General features: G+C 41.3%; 1 protein-coding gene across 2 annotated transcripts in view; it reads left to right on the forward strand.

The window, feature by feature from the left end:
• Positions 1 to 24,886, forward strand: part of CNTNAP5 (contactin associated protein family member 5) — a gene marked incomplete at both ends in the record, with an annotated part of 875,906 nt that overhangs the window by 379,690 nt on the left and 471,330 nt on the right. For both annotated transcript variants that reach the window (XM_082658898.1, XM_082658899.1), the window contains one exon: positions 21,615 to 21,762. In XM_082658898.1, the coding sequence (XP_082515024.1) occupies positions 21,615 to 21,762 (148 nt within the window). The remainder of the gene's footprint in view (positions 1 to 21,614; positions 21,763 to 24,886) is intronic.

Consider the following 24,886-nt stretch of genomic DNA (forward strand, 5'->3'; position numbering starts at 1 on the left):
TTAAGATACGCCATAAAAGGGCTTAGGTTGCGCTAACGCTAGCGTGGACTCCGGCTCGGCTGCTGCCCTGGAAGCAGGTAGCACGTGTGTGGATTCAGGCAGGGGAGTGGCTTGGGGGGCGGGAGGATGAACTTGCTCTTATCTGCTTCTGTTGTGTTCTAAAAATCTGAAGTCATCAGCTACATGTGGGAGTGAGGGGGAGTACTGGTGATGTGAGGGGAGAGAATATTGCAGAAAATTATCTTCTTGGAGAGCGGGGGAGTGCATTTACCTAGGGAAGCAGAACGGGGTGGTTTTACAAATCTGAACAACAGGTTTGCGTTTCAGTTCCTTCCTTTCTCCAGCTTCACGGTCTTGTAAAACCTGATTAAATCCTTTAACCTAGATTGGCCATCAGTACAACTGAAATCATGATGGAGGACCTTTGCATAAAAGCCCTGAGATGTCCGACACGTTCGTATATACTGTCTGGTTTAATCTGTAAAGTGAGGATAATGACACCTACTAGAAGCGAGATTATTTGGAGGATATATACATTTATATTTATTTGTATATGTATATGTAGATTTACATTTGAAAGAACATTCTACAGTGTAAAAAGTAAGCACTTAAAATACTTTCCTGCCATTTTTTCTTCCCCACAAATCCCAAGTCAAACTATTCAGTGCTTGATTGATGCTAAGGATTCCTTCTGGCTTAATTCTTGCAGCTGAAGTTTGAAAATTGAGCCTGCATTTTTTTTTTTAAAGCAAAACAAGATATTTAACATAGGAAAAACTGTCCTTTTTCTTTCCCTTTAAAGAGTTCCTAACATTCTTCAGATTCTGGCATTTTCTTGAAATGAAATTAAGTATGTATTTTGAAATGCCAAGTTTTCAAACAGCCCAGAGTTACACCAGCTTTAAGTTGTTCCCTTTGCTTTGCTGTCTTCTGCCCTTATGCCTTCATTTAAGTTCCAGGCATCCCAGCCTTGGTCCCACACTCCGATCCCAAGGATCACAATGGCCCTGTGTGTGTTTCCATGTCACCTTCCTTTCGAGGAGTTTAAAACACTTGGTAATCATTATCTCTGGAGTAATCGTAACAGTTCCCTGGAGCCTACTATCTGCATTCACATTACCTTGATATATTATACAATCCCATCCCCATCCTGAAGCAAATGTTAGTATTGGATCTGTGGACAGGGTAACTGAGGTCTTGAAAGTTTACAGGCACAGCTATGCAATTTGCTTGTAATGTCGTTCTTCCTAACTCTCCAGCTTCAAGCAGTCTTTTGAGGTCTATTTCAGACTTTCTGCACCAGGAAACATTCCCTCATCACCGCAGCAATGACTGATTTTGCATCCTAACAGTGGACAGCACTGTCTTGACAACCACATAGGCTGGGTCCTGTAGTCCAGGGATGTCAATGTGATGTGGCAGATTGGAAAAAACACATCAGAACAACATGTGAGCTTCATGTAAAACCCGTCCATTTGCTAGCTGTTATTTAAAATCTCCGAGCCTCCATTTCCTTATTTGTAAATAGTGCAGTACTGTTATGAAGTCAAGACTAATTCATGCCAAGTGATTTACTGGCACATTCTCTACCTTGCTTGAACTCAATGAATTATAAGTCACGAGTTATAATCACCATATATCTTATTTTCTAATAGCTTCACGTACATATGCTTATTTCTCTTTGACAATAATAAGGTCCTGCAGGATATGATGGATTCACATTCTTCTGCTTGACTTAGCTCACTTACCTTCATGCCCTCACATTTTGTAATCAATGCAGCCAAGCTACAAATTTCCCTCTAGATAATGCTTTAGCTTGGATGTGGTGTCTTTTACTTGTTCAGCTCTAAGCATATGATAATTACTCTTATTAGTGCCCCTTTAATCCATGGTTTATTATTAGTGGGTTATTGAGTTTCCAGAATTATAATTTTTAAATTTATTATTTTGTTTTATATCTTATTGTATTGTGATCAGAAACATATGTCTATATGTGGTTAATTCTTTGGAATTTATGGAGGTCTCTTTTGTGACATCAGGTACGGTAAATCTTTATAGACATTCCAAGTGTGCCTCAGAAGAATGAGTATTCTTGGTTATATGAAGATTACATAGTCACATTGCATAAAATTTTACCTATGTATAAACCTTAGCACTTCATCTCCCTTCTCTTTCTTATATGGAAATATATATTTATGTATCGCTGTAGTGGGGAAATTGGAAGTTTTTTTGAGTTCTTTCAGAGAGTTTAACATCTGATGTCAGATAGAGTATAGAGAGAAGAGGTAAACTTTGGGCCTGAAGGAAGGGAGATGACCTTTACTGAGTAATTATTATGTATAAGGACCTTTATATATGTTGCATCTTAATCACCACTTGGGAAAGGCACATTATCTTCATTTTAAAGGTGAGGAAACAGATTTAGAAAAGGGAAGTAAGCTTCAATCCAAGTTCATCTAAATCTAAAACCTATATCCTTCTGGCGATTAAGTAGACAAACACATAGACATGTTAAATAAGCTGTGGATTTGTCTTGTTCTTCCTCTGTGATTTAATTCCCTCAGTCTTATAAGCTATAAGGGAAAAGGAGCAGGATGCTCTCAGGGGCAAAGTCGCCCCCACCATGCTTTTCTGTTCACTCTACCTTGCCTGTCTTTCCCATCTGTGGCTCCACTTCTGACAGGTGAGCTTGCAGACAGCCTGAAGAATCCAGAAAAAAGAGAAGGATGCCACATGGACTCAAATAGGGGCCACGTGCCTCACGGCTTGAGAATTTCTACAGAAGCAGCTGGTCCTTAGCAAATGATTAGAGGTCACTTTGCAAATGGCAGGAATTCAGCCGTTGAGCAAGAGGTCCCCACCATACCTCACTTTTTGTTGTACAGGACATTTCATTTGAACGTGAACTGAAGATATAAATTAGTTTTGCACATGTGCAGGGAAAGTCTAGCTTGAGAATCAGGGGGAAAAAAAAAAAGTCGTGTTGGTAGGTGAGGATGCTTATTGCGTTTGTTTTCTCCACAGAGGCATTGATGGAGAGGAAAAAGCATCATTGGTATCAACATTATATAAATAGGGAACGATTCCATCACGCATTTTTCCAGCCACCACGCTAAACACTTTGCATGCATCATCTCACTTTACACCTATATCACTTTTCACTTTACACCTATATCAGTCCTGAGAGCTAAGTGCTTATTATCACTGGAACCCAAGCTCAAATTAGGCCCCCATGCCGCTCACCCATCACAGCTGTGCTATATGTATTGAAGGAAATTAGTGTGCAATTAATGACTACCTCCCCCATAAGACTATATATCCTTTGTGGGGACAGGGTCTGTGTCTTCCTTTTTTCTTTTCATAACTCGATTTTTAGTACCTTTCACAATGCTTGCCATGTGAGTAGGCACTCAAAGATTTTTTTTTGGGTAAATGAATCTGCTTTTATGGTAGCTGCTTAAGTAATACGTGGCAGAATCAGGATACAATTCCAGGCCCACCTGAGCATCTTAAGTATTACATTAAAGAAATCTGTGCTTCCTTCTTGACTGAGAACAATCGCATGTATCCCTCCAGACAAGTAAAGTGTCCCTTTCCCAAGAAGTGAGAAGGGTCCTTGTTACCGTACCAAACTTGGGTCTACTCGCCCATGTGCAGTAAAGCCAATCTACTGACACCGGGTTGTGGTGAAGGAAAGTGCAGCATTTACTGCAGGGCACCAAGCAAGGAGAATGGGCAGCTCAAGCTCAAAAGACTTAAACTCCCTGATGGCTTTCAGCGAAGAGGTTTTAAAGGCACTGGGAGGGAGGGGCTGCAGGGTATGTGATAAGCTTGTGCATGATTCTCAGATTGGTTGGCATCAAGGTGAAGGTTCAAGCATCATCAACCTTCTGGTTTCAACTGGTCTAGGGTTTGTGTTCTTGCAGTCAGCAGTTTCCATCTGGCAGGGGTCAGCTTCCTATAAAAACAACTTAGGAATGTGTGTCAGGTCTTTATCTGTATCCCTCAGGGAACTGGGAGTTCAGTGACTCTGCATGTGTCTGATTTATAGTCGAAATTGTTACCAGTTTCCTGGCCCAACAGCTATTCTTTGTTTCTATATCTTCACATTCCTAACCATTAACTCTTTTTTTTTTTTTTTAATTAATTTTGGCTGCATTGGGCCTTTGTTGCTGCTCGTGGGCTTTCTCTAGTTGTGTCAAGTGGGGGCTACTCTTTGTTGAGGTGAGTGGGCTTCTCATTGCAGTGGCTTCTCTTGTTGTGGAGCATGGGCCCTAGGTGCCTGGGCTTCAGTAGTTGTGGTGCACAGGCTCAGTTACTGTGGCTCAGGGGCTCCAGAGTGCAGGCTCAGTAGTTGTGGTGCATGGGCTTAGTTGCTCCACAGCATGTGGGATCTTCCCGGACCAGGGCTCAAACCCGTGTCCCCTGCATTGGCAGGTGGATTCTTAACCCCACTGTGCCACCAGGGAAGTCCCCCTAACCATTAACTCTTGAGTCAGCCTTTTGAGACTCAACGGAGACCTGGGAGACTAAAGCAAAAAGGACTTGTATATGGTTTCATCCTCTGAGCACTCTAACCCTGGAGTGGATGGGGGTACAGCACCTTCCCCAATCCTCCCTTTTTTTTTTCTGGCTGTGCCACTCAGCTTGTGGGACCTTAGTTCCCCAACCAGGGATAGAACCTGGGCCCACAGCAGTGAAAGTGCCAAGTCCTTACCACTAGACCACCAGGGAATTCCCTTCACTTCTTTCTTTATCTTGCTCAGTGACAGTGTGTTCTTTTGTCCCCGTTTCCTTTCTTTGGACTGTGGATTCCTACAGAGTACATCCTCCACCAGTATCTCCATAGTGAGTAGCATGTGTGTTGAATGAATGAATGAGTGAGTGAGTGAATAAGTCAGCTGCCTGTGGTCAATGCACCAGGAGATGTAGTCAGTTGACTTTGAACATTGAGTCATATTTCTTGTGGCAATGATGGATGGAGCTAAGATATCCTCTCTCACTGAGTCTGCTGGAACCAAATGCCTGCATTTGTGTGATAGCTGCTAAGAATTACCTAAGGCTGAAGATTGCTGTTGTTTACATTTCTTTTCTATTGTGTGAAGGTTATTGACCATTAAGGAATGGAAATCCATGACCCTAATAGCCTTGCAATACAGGTTCCCTCTACATGAAGTGCTAACCTTGCTTGAAACACAGAATCAGACTCTTCCCATTGTAAGTGACCTTGGCAATGGTCCAACCCAGTTCTTACCCTCCGCAGGAATCCACTCTCCACTAGCATCCCTGTAGAGACCTGACAGCTTACAGGTGATATTGCTACCCCATCATGCAGTCTCTTCCATTCTTCAACAGCATTACTACTGATAACTTCTTCCAATTTGTTGTCCTTCTGTAGTTTATACATCTTTCTTTTTTCTTTTTTTAAATTTTTATTCTATATTGGACTATAGTTGATTTACAATATTGTGTTAGTTTCAGGTGTCCAAAAAAGTGATTCAGTTACACATATATCTATTATTTTTCAAAGTCTTTACCCATTAAGGTTATTACAGAATATTGAGTAGAGTTCTCTGTGTATAGAGTAGGTCCTTGTTGGTTATCTATTTTAAATTCAGTAACTATCTGATGGTCATTTTAATCTCCTTTTCACCACCCCCTGCCCCACACTTTGTGTGTTTCTCTCAATATAACATGCCTCACTGGCTTCTGTTTTCCTCATGTCATTTCCAAATGTCTTCCAAGTCTTGTACCCTCTCTGATCATGCCCTATAGATGCTCCCCCAAAATGTACCAGCTCCCCCGCCCCACATACTCTAGCTGTGGCCTGATGAGTGCAGAACCACCAGGGATGTCATCCTTCAACTGGGGACAGCAGAGCCAAGCATTGGCTGTGTGGGCTCCTCTGTCCAACTGCTAATTTTCTTAGAATCCACTATTTTTAATGAAGGGTTATTTTTCCTTTTTTATCTCTGAGTTTGTACTCTGAGATTAAAACAAGTAGAATGGAGATCAGTGTTGTGTTAAGTCCACAGCCCACTTCCCCCCTCAATCTTGATCAGTCTTTCCTAGAAAACAAAGGCTGAGGCCAAAGCTATTTTTGAGGAATGCACTTCCAGAGAAGCAAGAGTGAAGGAAACGGGAGGGGCGGAGGGGAGAATGCCCTTACAAAGGCTTGGGCTGCCAAGCTGGCCAGATCGCTTCAAAGTCTACGTAGGAGAGTTAGGAAGCTATTGCTCATTCTAACTGAGCTCAGAGGACTAAGGGGATACATTGATCCATAAACTCTCTCCATCATTGATCACTTAGCCCCTCCAAGGTTTAACTCCTCACATTTTCACTTGAGCATTTGTGAGCATGGATGGCATCCCAAGGAAACATGGCTCCAGGGTTGGGCTTGAGTCAGGGTGCCCTCGGGCTGTGACGGGAGGGCGGGGGCTGGGAGAGCACCTAGTTGCTGCAGAGGAATCCTGTTCTACAGCAGTCAGGGCAGCAGCAACCGGAACCCTGGGAGCAGCGCACAGCCCTTCAGGGACCACTGCAGCGTGGAAAGTGCGCATCTCTGTAGCGATGTCTGAATAAATGCAACCTATCATACCTCAGGGGGTTATGTCCTCCCCATGTTTAGAAAAAAGCCTTGTCTTTTAAGAAGCCCAGGGAGCCAGCCTCAGCTCAAGCATCAATTCCCTGGGAAGGCATTCCCTGAGCCAGAGCATCTATATACTCCCATTCCTTACCCCATGCATTCATTCATGTGAGTGTTAGATTAATACCTGTCCCTGGCCTGACTTCAAGCTCCTGGCCCAGGGCTCATTTTTGTGCTTACCATGATCCCCCGTGCCTCACAGAATGCCTGGCACACAGAGGGGCTCAAGGTTCATCCATTCCCAAACCAAAGAGGCTGAACTACCTCCATGGGACCTAAGAGAGAAAAAAGCCCGGGGACTTCCCCGGTGGCGCAGTGGTTAAGAATCCGCCTGCCAATGCAGGGGACACAGGTTTGATCCCTGGTCCGGGAAGATCCCACGTGCTGCGGAGCAATTAAGTCCATGCGCCACAACTACTGAGCCTGCTCTCTAGAGTCCACGAGTCACAGCTATTGAGCCCATGTGCCTAGAGCCCATTCTCTGCAACAAGAGAAGCCACCGCAATGAGAAGCCGGCGCATCACGACGAAGAGTAGCTCCCGCTCGCTGTGGTTAGATAGAGCCCGTGGGCAGCAATGAAGACACAACGCAGCCAAAAATAAATAAATAGATTAATTAGTTAAAAATATATAATAAAAAATCCCATATTTCCTGCTTTTTCAAAACCTCAATTCAGTAGAGCCAAACTCAACAAACTCAGTATGGCCAAATGAAAGGAAACAGAGCTAGAAATAAAACGAGCCAATGAATAAAATCATTTTCTGTGCTGTTATGGTTAGGCACAGATAAGAAATGCAAGCAGAGAGTTTAAAAGTTTAATAAAATGTTTTGCCTTAAAAAATATGTTGTTACAGTTTGGGAGAAACAATTGTCTGCTGGAAATAGTAATAAAATTCACGGTCCTCCTTTTCAGATCCCACTCAGAAATAAAATTCTGGAGGTTTTTTTTAAAGAATGTTGATTGTTTACAGTAATAAGCACACAACTCCTACCATCTTTTTAAGTCATTTGACACTTTTCACATAGTCCCTGGTATGGTTCACTAGCCCATAGGTTATGTCTCTTGCCTTCTGAAATATGTTTTCGCTTCTATATTTTTCACACCAGGACTAGTTTTGTTTTTGACAGGCAAAAGGAACACATATAATCAACAAATTAATTGTTCACGTAATGGAGCTTCTTGGATCATTTGCTTTGGGACAAGAAACAAGGCATTCCTAAGTTTCTTAGAGAATATACAGGCAAACAGATGCAAAGAAGCATCTGTATCCCCTTGTTTACAATAAAATATCAAAGCAACAACAACAACAAAAACGTTGGTTGGTTACAGAAGCAAAGGTCAGCCCCAGACTCTCCTCCAGAGATATTAGTGCCTCAAAGACATAACTAAACATAGCAAAGGGAGAGGAATTTTGTTCAATCTTTCTATTGACAACAATGTGTTAGTTCCTCTCCCTGGCTCTGGATAATCCAGCTGCTGACCAAGTCAACTCCTAAATCCTTGTCTGCCTTTATCTATCTTGTATCTCTTTCTCCCACTCCTCCCCCATCCATCCATCTTTCTACCTATCTATCTATGCACCTATCTGTCCGTCTCTCTATCTATCCATCTGTATCTATCTATCATCTATCTATTTACCTATCTAGCTATCATCATTTTAGCTTCTATTTGCACCCTCTGATTTACCTTTCACCTGTTTACCTAGCACCCTGATGAGTGAATTCTGACTTCCTACATTTGGTTACATTTGTTCCCATGATGCAGAAAAGTTCACTATTCAGCATAGGATTCTATACTGAAAAGCCAGGGTGTGGGGCGGCACTCATCCCACTTCACTTCCTTGACCACACCTGTTGGCCCCAATCATCTCATGAGAAAGAAGACCATGGAAGACATAATTAGGGGTGAACATAATGAAAGATGCAAATGCAGAATATAGTTTGAGGCCCCTAACTGAGTACACTAAAACACCTGGGAAAAACTCATTTCTCTAGCAGCTAAGGCAATTATGGCAACATATTGGTCTCTGTACTGTTCCCCTCTACTAATAGAAATAAGCATTCAGCTTTGTAGTAAATTAATTGTTTTTCCTATGATCAAAAGAAGGAATCATTAGAAGGATTATTTGGTCAAACTCATATATAAGGACATTGAATATCATCATAGACAGTATATTAATTTTACATGAGATGCATAAATGGTATGACAAAGATGCAGCTTAACATTATTCTTTGCACAAGATAAGAAAATCATAAAGGCAGAGGACTGAAATTGAGACAATTCTGTAAAGGTATTTCTGCCAGAGAGATAACAAATATTTGTGGTAGACATCACTTCACTTCAATATGTGGGTTCTCATATTATTCTTTTTTGCCCACTAGAAATGTAAATTTTGAAGCCAAACCAGCATGGGTTTAAATCCTGCATCTACAAATTATCAGAAGTGTGCCTTGGCTAAGTTATTTGAATTCTGTGGGTCTAGGTCTTCTTTTAGAGATTGGTGTGAAAAAAAATCTATCTCACAGAAACTGTTTAGGGAATTAACTGAAATAAATTTCTAGTGTGTGAAAAAAAATACCTACTAAATAATAGATGCACAATATTTGTTAAGAAGAAAGTATAAGGTGTAAGATGGGTTCTACTTAAGGTAGTTTAAAATTTAAGCTGTTAACAATTTAGTTGTGTTAACAAGAATAGAACACGTAGGAAGATTGAAACTGAAAGGAGACAATTTGATCACTAAAACGGATGGAATTGATAAAGTCATCTTGTTGAGTTCAACTTATTGACCTACTTACATCATTTTGTAGCTGGTGTAACTCAGGCAATATGAACCAAAAAAAGCAGCCTCTTTACTCATTGCCCTCAGTAAATTGCCCCTTGAACTGAGCAAATGGTTTTTTGGCAATCCACTTCAGTGCTTTTTTATTGTAATATGAGTTTTTTGTTTTAGCTCTTGTGTAGAAAATCCAAAGTGGTGACTGTCTCGTTAATACAGAGTACTTGCTGTTCTCACCAAAAAAAAAAAAAAAAAAAAAAAAAAAAGGCAGGGTGAGGCCAGGCACCAGGAAAGGAAGGGGGAAAAGGCGAGGAACAAGTAATCAAACGTTGCTTAAAGGGATAAAGGTGCAGCGGCATAGCACAGGGAGATCAGCTCATGCTTTGTGACCACCTATAGGGGTGGGATAAGGAGGGTGGGAGAGAGGGAGATGCAAGATGGAAGAGATATGGGAACATATGTATATATATAACTGATTCACTTTGTAATAAAGCAGAAACTAACACACCATTGTAAAGCAATTATACTCCAATAAAGATGTTAAAAAAAAAAGGGGGGAGAAAGGTGAGGGAAGACATGAATCTGGATGACAGACACAAAGCGAAGTGACTGCTTTCATCTCTGCTTTGTGCCCAGAAAATTTAAATTAAGGCATTAAGATATTTCTCATGGGAACCTTTTAAAGGGCCAGTTAGAATTTACTATACACCAAGATTGCTTACTGTGAAGAAATGTTAGCAGGAATGAAGAACTATAAAAGCTGACAAGGAAAAGTCAAATAATCCAAACAGGATAAAATGGTATATACTCAACAATTACCCCTGATGATGGAAAAAAAAATTGGCTTTGATTGCTTTTAAAAGGAAAACAGTTAAAAAAACCTGCTAATCCTTTAAGCCAGTTGTCTTTACAAGTCTCTTGGAATGGGTTTGTTAAATGAAATCTCTAAATAGCTCAGTTAAGTAAGTTCACAGAACCAAAATCTCTTTAATGGAGATAAAAGTTTTAATGTATTTTGACAGCCACACTGGAAATTAAGGCTGAGATTATATCATAAAGAAGTAAACCCATATTGAAATGTATTCATCCAATCCTGCCATCTCTCTAAAAATCCCCAGCTCCTGCTCGGAATAATTTGTTCAGATAGGTTTCCTAAGTATAATATCTGAATAACTCTGACTTTTGATTTGTCTGTTGTTGTTCTTTGCCAAAAGAGAGACTGAAAGAAAGAAAGGGAGTGAGCAGAGAGGGGAAAGGAGGAAGCAAAGAGGAAGGAAGGGAGAAAAACAAACCATGCTTTGGTCAGTTTGTTTTGACAATTGAAGTCTCAGGTTATCTGAGGAATTATGAAGAAACATGTTTCATCTAACACTGTTCAGAATTCCTTAAATGTATTCTGGGATGTACAGACTGTTGAGACTGGTATAGATTGACCTCAGAGCACTCGTAAAAGTTGTTTGGCTTCTTAGTTTCCTTTGTAACCAATTTCCAAATATTAGCTATTTTATTTTACTTTACTTTTATTTTATTTTACTTTACTATTTTATTTTATTTTACTTTACTATTTTATTTTATTTTATTTGTATTTTTTCTCCTCATCATTTAATTTTGGCATAGAAATGGGAGCATTTCATTAAGTGAGCATAATTTTGGTTAGATTTGAATCCATGACTGTTTACCATTGGATATCGCGTGGTAAAGTGTGGAGACTGTGTAAGGTGGTGTCCCCAAGCTCTCTGGTCTTCAGGTGTCACACTTCCCTTAATTCCCAGGTGACATCGGTCAAGCCTCCATTTTCCATGACTGCTCTGGCCTCTAAAGTTTTCTGAGATGCTAAGGAATGCTTCCTTGTTCTTCAAATCCATCTTGGCTGTTACTCTTTATCTCAACCAGGAGGACTCATGGCCTTTTGCTGTATCAGGATCTACTTCTCCAGATTCTCCAAATAAGAATATAGGTCCCTCCTATAATATCTAAAGTCCAGGTAAAACTTATCTGGAGGGTTTGGAGATAAGAAGAAAGCTTGAAAATAAGTAAAAGAAAATTACAACACAGAAAAGTTTCAAACTGGTGATCACGTATTAAAGACCCTAGACTTACACGTGGTTCAGCACCTCCTAGCAGGTGACCTGGCCCAGCATCTCTCTCCTTCACCCCTGGCTCAGAAGGCCTTTGCAGAGACTCACGTAACTGCCCCCACAAGGTACCTCTTACCAGCCCTCCTGTGCTCCAAAGCCAGGGGAGCACACTTCTCTGAGCTTTCTCTAAGGGCCTGGTGAAAGGGGGCAGCATGCAGTTTCCCCTAATACCGACTAGGGTTCTTGGCCTCTTTAATCGATAGAAATTGATAAGAGGCCAGACAAGAAATTCAGGCAAGGTGGTATTGGGGCTCCTGCTGCAGCAGGGGGGAGCGAGAACAAGCAACCGGTTCCCTTGCTCATTCCCTCGCTCCCTGGGGGGCGGGGGAGGGAGGCAGGGCCAGCTGGTTCCTTATATGGGGTGAGGGTAGGGGTGGGTCCAGGGGTCAGCCTGACGGGTGGCTGAGGTGTTTTGCCCCACCCCTTAGGCGATGCCGTATTCAGGGGGTAAGCGCAGTACCCTGCTTTTGCTCCTGACTCTAAAGAAGTGCCAGTTGGGTTTTTGGTCTTTTTGTATCTTGTCTGTAATTTGCCCCAACTGCACATGTATGCATTTTTTAAAAATTTTATTTATTTTAGTTTATTTATTTTTGTATGCGTTGGGTCTTCGTTGCTGCATGCGGGCTTTCTCGAGTTGCGGTGAGCGGGGGCTGCACTTCGTTGAGGTACGCGGGCTTCTCGTTGTGGTGGCTTCTCTTCTCTGCAGCATGTGAGATCTTCCCGGACCAGGGCTCAAACCCGTGTCCCCTGCATTGGCAGGCAGATTCTTAACCACTGTGCCACCAGGGAAGCCCTATGCCAGTATTTTTAGTGCCTTAGAGTTTCCTTGTATTTTGTTTCTGGCGGAGACATTTGTCCAGATGCAAGCACTGCAGCAAAGGGTCCCACATCCCAGGGCCCAGTCTGTCTCATCCCCACCCCAGGCTCAGGCTTGTTCTGGGCACAGGCCGCTTGCCATGGTCCCAGGTTTCATCTCATCCAAACAGGATCATGGCTTTGCTTTGGCAGAACCACGAGGCCAACTGAAGAATTGTGCTTTATTTTCGACAAAATGAAACTGCAATTTCTCCCTGTTAGGAATGAGAAAACACGATCAGCTGTGAACTAGCAGTTGGTCCTGGCTTCTAGCCACCGAGGTTTTAAAGTGTTGAGAGTAAATTCGAGAACCCTCTGTAAGAGATGTCAGTTTTATTTCATACATTTCTAATACCTAATTGTTACAGCTACTGTGTGCTTTCTCTAGCCATTAATAATAAGAGAATAAAGAGCATGGAAGTAGGAGAGACAGAAATCATCCATTACTGGACCAGCATCAGAAACATAGCCCCCGACAGTGTGCCACTTAGACTCCCATGGATACTGTGAGCCCATCCTGATCCTGTGCAGACAAGTGACATATTAACAAAGAGAAGGAGAAAATGAATCGTGAACATGTGATGAGTGTTTGCTGCATGCAGGAATCGCTCGGTATTTAACACGTACCATCTCCTTTCATCCTTATAACAGCCCTCTGACATATACAGAGCTGTTATCCCCATTTCACAGAGGAGAAAACAAAGACACAGAGAGGTTCAAATACTTACCCAGGTCCCAGGGTGATGAAGACAAGATTGAAGCCCATTTGGCTGAATTTCACTCTTGCTTTTCACTGTACTCCCTGCTCTGAGAATTATGTGTTCTGCCTGCGTGCCAGAGGAGTCTAGTCAAGCTCAAATCTAGAATCTAGGCTCAGCGTTCCATGAAAGCGTCAAGGCCTCATGTCACGGCCTCATGTCACGGCAGTGTTTTATTGGTCTTTTTAAACAATTTTTTTTTTTACTCAGTAAAATAGGAACTAAAATACTTTGGATCTTACCCTGTGCTAAATGCAGGGCTAAAGACTCTTCCAAAATTTAAATTCATTCAGAAAATGAAGACTCTTATAGATGAGACAAGTGTGTCCATTAATAAAGCAAAGGAATGAATAAAGATGTAAATGGGAAGTGTTGGGCATGGGCTCTATAAGGTGATGGTTTAGGTTTAAGTACATTTTTAATACATAATGCTAGAGGTATGGATGTTATCAGATGGATAGTATATAGATATATAAATTTATATATATAAAACCTTGCTCTGAAAAAGTGTATTCTATATATATATATATATACATATAAATAATATATAATATCTCCATTTTTAATACATAATGCTAGACAGGTATGGAGTTTATCAGATGGATAATATATGTATAATGGATTATATTAAATACAATGGAACATATACATTATATAAATATTATATATAATATTTTATATATAAATGTATATAAATCCCTGCCCTGAAAAAGCATATTCAATATATGTAATAGATAATATTTACATTATAAATATATGTAAATATAAATATTTACATGTTTAATATATAATGCTAGACAAGTATGGAGGTTATCAGATAGATAATATATATATAATAAAGTGGATTAAATAAAATAAAATGGAATATATAATATACATATTACATATATTTTATTATATATTTATATTTTATATATATATTTAAAATACGTCTCTGAAAAAGTGTATTGTTTCATGGTACAATCAGGTAAATGCACAGACATCACCACAATATAAGGTAGCAAATATTAAGTGCCATGTTGGAGTTAGAAATCATGCATGAGGGCAGCTCAGAGGAGAGAGAGAAACAACCATGTGGAACAGGGAGGAAGGAGGTTTGAACCAATGGACAGACTGGGCTCAAATCTCAGCTCCAAGTTGGGCAACTTACTGGCCCCCTACGTCCCAGGTATTTTGTTTCCCAAATGCCCAGCACCAGCATAGGATGTGAGGAGGACTGATGTGAGAACAGATACTTGCACCATCATCTGCATCCAAGAAATGTTAGTTTCCCTTCCTCCTTTGCCTGGAGAACTAGGATTTGTTTAATAGAGAAGTCAACATATGACATGGGCTTGAAGAATAGTTATGATTGAATTGAACATGTAGAATAATAACAATAGTTAACACTTAACGTCAGTCATACGTTATTCCAGAACTTCATACTTCATGCAAGAAGTATTCTAAGCAATATCTAAGCAATATACATGAGTGTATATGTTCTTTAAAATAATTCCAGCATGAGGTGTGAGCCATCTTCAAGTTAACATATACATGTATACAGAAATCCCTGCATCTATACACACACACACACACACACACACACACACACACACACATTCCTCTCAACCATCCCCTGAGGGATGCACTTTTATCCCCTTTTTAAAGTTGGGCAAATATTAGGACAGAAAAGTTAAGTACTTGCCCAAGCTGTCACATCCAGTAAGTGGTGGAAGAAGGATTTGAGCCTGGGAAGCGTGGTCCAGGGTGCATCTTCCTAAATCCACATGAAAGTACCTCCATAGCACACCAGGACGGAAATGAGATTGCGTGGAACATCTGTGGCCAATGACAGTGAATGGCCCCGTTTTGGGAGTTTACAGTGCTTGCAGGGATTGTGAGAAAGAAGACTCATAAAAGCAGAATGAGATCCGCTTCGAGGGCGTTGAATATCAAGCTGAGGAACTCGGAATGCCTGTTTGACTGGGTTCGGACACTGTCAACACTGCAGTCAGAACACGTGTAGAATCATCAAGCTGGTCAGTCTGAAAATCACTCTTTAAATTTGGGAATGAAGCAAAGTATGAACAGGGCCTGAGTGTCCCCCGCTGCAGCGAGGTACAAACACATTTATGCAGCCTTAATCCTCCACATTTGATACGGAGCATGCAGACGTCCCTGATGTTTATGCACAAGAGCAACTGAAAGGATGATTGATGTGAGCAGTGGAAGTCGCCGCTGCAAACTGTTGGAAAAAGGGAATCAATTAATAGTTTTAGGGGATCTGGTTTTGGATAAAAGAAGCTTTAATGCATGCTTCCTTTCCTATGGATTATTACCCACACTTAATGGATGAAGAAGCCAAGATTCTGAAAGATGGTACGAATGGCCTTTGGCTATACATGAAGTAATAGTAGATGGTGAATTTGAAGGGTCTCTTCCACCAAAGCTCTGCAGCTTCATGCTGCATCGTGTAGCCAAGGGTCGATAATGCTTCTCAAGGGGGATCAAGGTTAAGAAGAAAAGTGAAGAATGGAAATGTCGTGTATTTTCCACCTTCTGGGTGCTACAGTTGTGTAGGGTGCTAGAGACAGAAAATGAATGAAGGCGCAGGTCCTCAAGATGACTGCTGGCTAGACGCAGAGACCACCATAAATGCATCCATTCTGGACTTTTTGCTATTGTGTTTCTGTGGCAGAAGAGATAATAGCTCTAAACCAAAAGAGTATCACCAGCTTTAAAGGAAACGTTTGCTCGTGTGCTTGAGGGAACCTGTAGCAGTTTGATATGGTGGAAGGAGGGCTGGGGAGGAGAGAAGAAGCAGGAGATGATTTGGAAAACAGGGGGTTTTATAGGGCATACGGGGAAGTCTCTCCTTGATCTTAAAGCTAATGAACTCTCTTGTCAGATGGGTTAGATGGGAATAACTCTAGAGGGACGAGAATTGTCTGGAGGCTGTTGTGGTACCCGGAAAAGAGCTGATGAAGGTGGGGATGTAGATGGAGGTAGGGGACCCATCACCAGATATTGACTTTGGTTTTCACCTACTCAGGGGCAGACCTCAGAGCTTGTAGCAAATATTCAGGTATTTTTTCTCAGTTTATTAGCCAAACTAGTATCAGGATATTAATTATTTTAGTGTATAAAATTCTCCCTCCCTCCATCCCTCCCTTCCTTCCTTCCTTCCTTCCTTTTCTCCCTCCCTTCCTTCTTTATTCCTTTGTGCTTCAAGTGTCCCTTTTAAGAATGGAAATTCTGCGTTTTCCCTAGGAAGGGTCATTGCTTGAGTTGCTGACAATTTAACAGAAAAAAAGTTGAAAGTCAGCTAAGAGCAAAAATGGGACAAAGGAGTGAGGGAGAAGAGAAGGAGATCCTGATGAACTTATAGCCTATTACGTGGTTTTGCCAGAGGCTGACACGACGTTGAAATCACTCTGCAGAGTGCTAGTTTGAGATCCAAATCTCACGAAAATGAATAATAATAATAAAAAAAAACAGACACATGATGTCTGATTTCATGTTCCTTTTTCCAGTGACAGTCTGCTGTCTCTTCAAAGATCCCTATTCAGGGAAGTTAAATTATCTTAGGAGAAAATCACCTACATGACAGGTAAATTGAGCCTTATCTGCTGGTGTAGAAAGTGGTATTGGAAGGGAGCCTGAAAATCTCTGGGGAGGAAATAATGGTAAGATCATCCTAGAACATTTTAGTTATCACTTGGTCCTTTTAGAGCGAGCACCAGTCTTGGCCAATATATTGTATAGGACAGTAGGAACCAGACCCACAGTCTGCAGGTAGCTTGTGGGCTCAACAACTTGACCTTGTAGGCACAGATTATCATCAAGGAAGAAATATGAACAGTGTGAGCTATCCACCAGCTCCTCTGATGCTCCTTCCTTGGCTAGCTCCTGATAGACTGGGTAGCATAGGATTTCTTAACTATGTACATTGAACCTTTATTCTCTTTTTGTCTCTCTGAAGTGCCCTAGTCCAAGAATCCAGAGCATTAAAGAGCTGTGATAGTAGAAGGAATTCTAATATGTCATTGTTTCCATTCCCCCTTTAACTAGGGATGCTCTTCATTGAGAAAACATCTGAAAACTCCTCTCTTGATTTGTCCACCAAAAGCTGTGAACAAGAACTTCCCTTATTATGACATTGTGTTTGCATTTCTATGGAGCACAATTAAGAGGCTCCATGAAAAATAATAGGCTTTATAATGAAACAAATTAGGGAAGCAAAGGCTGTGGATCATTTCTTCACTGAGTAAACCTCTATGGGCCTCGCCTGTGATTCTAGGAGAAGCCATGTGATTCTTGCAGTGCCATGGAGACAGAGACAGAAATGTAAATAAATTTATGTATTTAGGTTTTCAGGTGGTGATGCATTTAGGAAAGAAGATAAAGTGAGATAGGAGGGCAGGTGGTGCTGGGCAGGGGAAAGGAGTTGGGGAGATCACCTATTAAAGCTATGGTGATGAACATAATAGGCTGGCAAGCTGGGCAGCCTTTCTGTCTTGGTTTTTCTATTTTCCAGTTGCTCCATGGCTACCCTGGACATGCTGGCTAATCTCTTTCTTGCTCTGGCTCCCGCCCTTGCTGCAATATTTATCCTTAATGCCAGGTCCTATGATAGGAGGCCAAGTCCTCCTGTCAACTCTGATGCTCGGTTCCCCATTTCACTGAGGAGGAAGTCCAGAAAGCTTTCAGTTTCTTTTTCGGAAATTGAAGAAGGGCAAAAGCATTGTTTCTTTTTGCTTTAGTGGAGTATGAAAAGTCTGATTTTGATAAGTGGGTATTTCAGCCTTTTCCAGGCATGTACCGTATGGTCAAGCTGCCATACATGTTGGTGTTATAATTCTTAGGGCAGAGATGGAAACATAGATATATGACACTCATCTCAACAGTCACTTTAGTACCCTTTATACATAACTCAGCAGAAGTCACACAAAAATCAGAACTCCGAAAAAATACAGCAATGGCAATGGAGGACTTTGGTGTCATAAGCATATACTCATTTTTAAACAAATATTTATCTTTATCTGCATAACATCCTCAAGAATAACTAGCAGTCTGGATCATCCAAGCCAGTAGATAATAAAGCCACATTTCTATTTATCTGTGCATTGATAGACATAATTTCTACATTATTAGTTGATTATATTTTATTTTCTAGTAAAACGTGACCCATACACCATCATTGTCATAGAGAAGATGATAGCCAGTTGTGTACCTAATGTTTCTATTGTTCTAGGAAGAGTTTTGAGCAACTTAATTGAGAAACTTCCTTCAAATCAATAATGCTTACTTGTTAAAGCAGAAGCCAATGGTGATTAGAAAGTCCTTCAACTTCTATTTTAAAAACAGCTTTACCAGTGCCCTTTCCCAGTGCTTGTAACACTTGAAATTAAATAAACTCCATTTGTGCTTGAGTTATTGGTGGAATAGTTTTAATACAGATAACAGAGGACCACACTGGTTCATCAAACTAGGAGAATGGTGAGGAAACGGGATATGAAGTTAATTACTTTTGATGGGGTAAGTGGAGGTAGAGATCCAGATGCTGTGGCCTTGGTGCTCTGCACCTATGAGAAGCCAGCGTTTTCTGCCCGAGGTCCAGTGCTGGTCCCTGAAGGCACTGGGCCCTCCAGTGGGAAAGGCATTTCGTTGAAGACATTCTTTGCAATCTTGGTAGTTCCTCAGTAACTTCTTATGGCACTTCTTACCTATCCCATCATTGGGAATAAGCAGGGGCGCATGTGATGCATTAGGATGGGGGTTCAGCAGTGTGTTTGGAGACTTTAATGAGATTTGCATCGCAAATAACTTTAATATGGATAAACTAAGAATAAAGTGGGGAGGGCTTCCCTGGTGGCGCAGTGGTTGGGAGTCCACCTGCCGATGCAGGGGACATGGGTTCATGCCCCGGGTCCGGGAAGATCCCACATGCCGCGGAGCGGCTGGGCCCGTGAGCCATGGCCACTGAGCCTGCACGTCTGGAGCCTGCGCTCCACGGCGGGAAAGTCCACAGCGGTGAGAGGCCCGCGTACCGCAAAATAAATAAATAAATAAATAAATAAATAAAAAATAAAGTAGGGAATTCCCTGGCAGTCCAGTGGTTAGGACTCTGCACTTTCACTGCTGAGGGCCTGGGTTCGACCCCTGGTCAGGGAACTAAGATCCCACAAAATGCGTGTGCAGCCAAAAAAAAAAAAGAAAAAGAAAAAGAATAAAGTGGTTAACGTTAGGACTTCACTTAAAATTCCATTTTCTAAACTGACCAGACAGCAACCAAGTTTCAGGAGGATAACTGACAGCTCGGGTCAGGACACAGAGACTAGGAGAAAAATGACAACTTGGGCATTGATTGCATAAGAGCACATGCATGATAAAGGTTGTGTCAGGGCTGGGATGGGAATGAGGAAACACTCATACCCACTAGAGGACGTTTCTACTGCCGAATACAGAGGAATAAATAAATATCTCTTCAGTGGTACAGTTACACAACCTGGAAAGAGCAAGAGCACACAGTTCCTAAGATAAGAGAACAGGACATGAGTACATGACTGTAGCTCAAATTGTGGTCAATACCAAATGGGGATGAAAGTTTTTCTCTACTGTTGCCTTGAATCCTTGAGTTGTTCCTCTACTTCAGAGGCCATAACCAGGCAAAGGGAGCAGGGTGAAAAGTGGCAAGGAGCAGTCATCCTCTTTGCCAACTATTAAGATCAAACTAGAAAGGTGGGACAACTCGAAAACAGAAGTCAAGGGCCGGCCTGGTGGTCCTAGCCTCATTAAATAACTGCTTCTATGAAATTACGGGTAGATGTACCACATATGCACTTATAATGGGCAATGTACTGCAAACAAGTTAGAAAAAAACATTCAATAGTTTAATTATCCTTTTTACCTCCTTCAAGTCTATAATTTTAGAATCTCTGTTTCTGGGTTGAGACAACGTCCAAACCTTTGACAAATCTACAGACAAGAATGTTGGATTTGAATCTCAAGGAATTCTTCTCCTCCAAGTCATTCTCTTGCACCAGAGTTTTGGTGCAAAGTAGAAAGTGAGCTTTTCCCTTCTTCATAAGCCACCATGTAATATGTAACAGTGATTTTATTAATTGAAGAATATCAGAGTTATTAGCCAGTGGGTGTGTTGTGTCCAGCAGAAATGTCAGATTGTTCAAAGTACCCTAGATTCACAGATGTTATGAGGAGACAATCAAGGTTGAGGTTTGGATCATTGAAATGGATTCCATTCCATACATACATCCTTTACTTGCTGTTCTCTTTGGCCATTTGAGAAACCAATGGATCTTCTTTTTATTGTTTGGTATTGATATGACATTAGCATGCAGGTTTTATCTGTGAATATTTGAGTCAGAAAAGAAGGTAGATGATAGCTCATTCATAATGAAGCAGGCAAATCAATGTGCTAACTCACATCCTACCTTAAAGATGAGGTACAGTTGGGCTGATGAGAACGTTCTGGGGATGGACAGTGGTGATGGTTGCCCAATAATGTGAATGTACTTTATACCACTGAACTATACACTTTAAAATGGTTAAAATGGTAAATTTTATTTTATGCATATTTTACCTCCGTGGGGGGAAAAAAAGATTAGGTTTGAGATTTTGGATTCCATCTGCAGAAAAAGTTCTACTCCAGAAATCATTCATCCAAATGAAGGCTAGGAGGCATAATTTTCGTGTGCCAAATATCTCCCATGCTGTGTATGCCTTTGCTTAAACTTCATAGGGAAATGTGAATATAAATTACATAAAAATCAGAGCCTCCTGTTCTCCCTCGTGGAGCAATTAACAACGGAATAGTTGAAAAGTGTGTGTAGAAAACCCATAGGCTTTGGAATAAGACGACTTTGGAATTGAATCATAGACTAATTACTAACCAATTAGGTGATTTGAAGATGTTTTTTCCTCCTCCTTTCTGTATCTCTAGGCTTCAGATTTCTTTTTAATCTGTAAAACAGTAATAATGATAATGGCAAGTGCTTAGTGTACTGACTGGCTTCAATTAATGGTAACAGTTACTTCTGTGAAAGCCTCCCCTTCTAAGAGGAGATTTTTCAGTTATCTTCCATACTGCAGTGATTATGAACATGAGGAGTATCAGAACCTCACTGTGTTATTTACTTCGTATAGCTTTTAGATGTCATGTCTTATGACTTACTAAGAGTGACTTATTTATAGAATGTGGAAGAGGGAGTTTCTTAAAGAATAATGTACAGTATCTCTGAAAAGAAAAATACTGTATAGGACATAATGCAGAATTTTCACCAGAGTCAGATTTCATTTGTAAGATCTGAGAAGTTGAAGATATTCTCTAAAAGTTTATGGAGCGACGTAGGTGGGTTTCCACATATGGTCCTCGAGCTCCCGTGAAGGTGCTGCCATGGTGTTGCAGACCTCACCTGGCCTCCTTTTCTCCCCACAGACCTTTGCAGGAAACATGAACGCTGACAGCGTGATGCACCACAAGTTACTGCACTCTGTGAGAGCCCGGTTCGTTCGCTTTGTGCCCCTGGAGTGGAATCCAAGTGGAAAGATCGGCATGAGGGTTGAGGTCTATGGATGCTCCTACAGTAAGTACCCACAGGGATTATCAACACGTGTGTGTTGGCGAGTGACGTGACCCAAGCGGTATCACGGTTACTGACATTGAGAATGCAATCTCCATCATTTTAAAGTTATTTCTACACTTTAATGACTTATGCATATTTGAAACTGTGAAATTCAACCCAGAGGTAGAAAAACTCTTTTTTGTAAAATCTGTACAAGATTTATTTCATTAACCACAATGTTTAAGAGTGATGCTCTACACCCTGATACAGAAGGAGTGATTCAAAATCCATCGAGTTAAAGGTCAGAGACAAAGTCAGTGGCTTTGAATCCCCAGTCAGTAAGAGTTAGAAAGCCTTTTCACTTGCCTTGGAATGATGACACATAACATCAGTAGATCGTTGTTTTCAGAGGTGGTACTTATTTTAAAGGTTGGCCTTAAGCTTCAGTAACAGTGTCATCTCATATCCTATGTAGTCACAGCTGCACCCTAACCCGACTGCTTTGTTTTCTGTGGGGCAGAGAGCAAAATCTACTAGTTCTTAGGTTATTTAGGGATGAAGTAACTTGGTGGTGAGAAGATGCTATGGGTTTATCAAAACAAAATGTTCAAAATGAAGAGCACTTGGAGTTTGAGATACCATTTGCCTTTGCAATACTAAAATAATTTAAGTTTAGTTCTTTCCTAGAAGTGCGGTGAAGTATTATACAACTCTCCCCTTCCTTGTTCTAGAAGGGAAAGAGAAGAAACATTTCAACCCAGGGTAACCCATGAGATGCTTCTGTCTTAGAATTATGCAGGCCCTCCATCCCTCTGTGAGTTGTTCTGGCTGAATTTAAAAGTAGAGCTCCAGCCTGCAGATAAGGACGCTTGTAAACACCGGTAGAACTGGCAATCACTCTAGAATAAAATTATGCAGGGAAGTTTCCCATCCCTATAACTCTTCTCTGCAGGTTTTATATTGAAATCGAAAATTGCATCATAATAAATTGTTTTTCTGTCTTAGCAGGGACGTCTCCTGCTTATAATGCTAAAACCCAATGACCCCTCATGAATGAACAAATTTGATTACTACCACTTTAATATAAATTAGTCCAAGAGATCCCTGTTTATGGTTACAGGAGTGCCTAATGTGTTATACACTTGTACTGTTTTCCATAGTGTGATCTACTGGAGGCTCACATCAGGATCAACTGAGTGCTCCTTAAAAATGCACTTCCTGAGTCCTGTTGCATACATACTGGATTGTGATTACTGGGGAGAGGGACCAAGAAAGCTGAGTGTTAGCAAGCGCCTCAGGGAAACTATGAACATAGAGTCTCTACTAAAAATAAAGTCCTGCAGAGAGGGGAATGACATGCGAAAAGGTTGTCTTTATCTTGAACAAGTACTTTCAGAAAGAATGTGTTTTAGAACAGATGCTCCAACAAACCACTAGACCAAGGAGAGACTGCCTTGCACTCCAGCCCTTCCATCCAAAAGCATAGCCATCTACAAGGCAAGGCGTGTGTGCTTCCTAACCCAGGATCTGTGGGGCAGCCAGATTCCCATGCTACCTCTTCTCTTGATAACAGTTGTCACTACTAACGTTACCGAATGCAAGTTCCTGTGCCCAATGCACAGTGCGGCGAAACAAACAGAAACATTGGAGTTTGGAGCAGAGAAAAGTTTATTGCAGGGCCGAGCAAGAAGAACAGGTGGCTTGTGCCCAAAAAACTCCCCAAACTCCTCAAAGGGTTTCAGTAAAGCATTTTTAAAGGCAAGGTGAGGGAGGGGCATGGTTGGTTGTTGCAGATTTCTTGGTGTCAGAATCCTTTGTTCTTGCAGCTGTCCACATAGGTCACATCATGATGTTCTTGTAAACCTCCAACAAGACAAATATTATTCTCTGTTCTGCAACTTTTTATCTTTAAAAGAGTGGAAAAGTGTTATTCCCTTAAAGGTCAGAACATTGAGAATGGACTGTGCTGAATATTTCAGGCTATAGACAACATTCTTAACTTGAAGCAAAAGCAATAGAATACAAAGGTTAAAAGAAACAGATCTAATATGGAGTCAGATTTGTTCTTCCCTATTATACTAGGAGGTTTATTTTTAGGTACTACATGAAGCATTCATGCTGAAATAAAAAGTGTATTTATATTATTACTTCAGCCATCTATTTTGGTGTGATAATCCTATTTCTCTTTAACGTGTCCTTCTACATTTGTTTTCTCTGTCCTGGCAGTTGTCCTTGTTTTCAATGCCCATAGCTCTGCATGCTTGCACAGACTCATAGTGTCAAGTTAAATAATAGACTGTAGGGTAGAGAGAGAACTTTGAGCAACATGTTTAGTTTTTTCTGATGATGGACCCCTTTGAGAATCTGATGACAGTGAGGAACCATCACTTAAGAAAAGTGCCTACTGTAATATGCACAATTTTCTACAAGATTAAAAGGTTGGTCTTCCCTGGTGGTGCAGTGGTTGAGAGTCCACCTGCCAGTGCAGGGGACACGGGTTCATGTCCCAGTCCAGGAAGATCCCACATGCCGCAGAGCGGCTGGGCCCGTGAGCCATGGCCACTGAGCCTGCACGTCCGGAGCCTGTGCTCCGCAACGGGAGCGGCCACGACAGTGAGAGGCCCGCATAACACACACACACACACACACACACACACACACACACACACACACACACACACACACACACACACACACACACACACACACACACACACACACACACACACACACACACACACACACACACACACACACACACACACACACACACACACACACACCGTTCTCAGATCCGCTAAAGCCCAGATCTTCACCAAGCAAAGGGCTCCTGACATTGAGGTAGCTTTGTCCTACATGGAATCCTCTCCAGGAAAGTTCTGCATCTAATAAGTGCATCCTATAAGAAGATGAATTACCTTCAGGTAAACAGTGTGAGTGATGGGAAGTTAACCCCCTTGGGAAGCTGTTGGACACAGAACACCCTTTTCTGGGATGATCTTCCAGCTGGTACTCTATAATCTTCAATCACTAGTCCTTGGGCTTTGTGCTTTTCCTTTGGGAAAAAAGAACACATCCCTCTCTCTCAGGCTGTATATAAAACCAAAACCTCACCGTGTCTTCTGGATCAAAAATTCCCTTTCAA

The sequence above is a fragment of the Grampus griseus genome (assembly GCF_964374135.1).
Source record: "Grampus griseus genome assembly, chromosome: 7".
Lineage (NCBI taxonomy): Eukaryota > Metazoa > Chordata > Mammalia > Artiodactyla > Delphinidae > Grampus > Grampus griseus.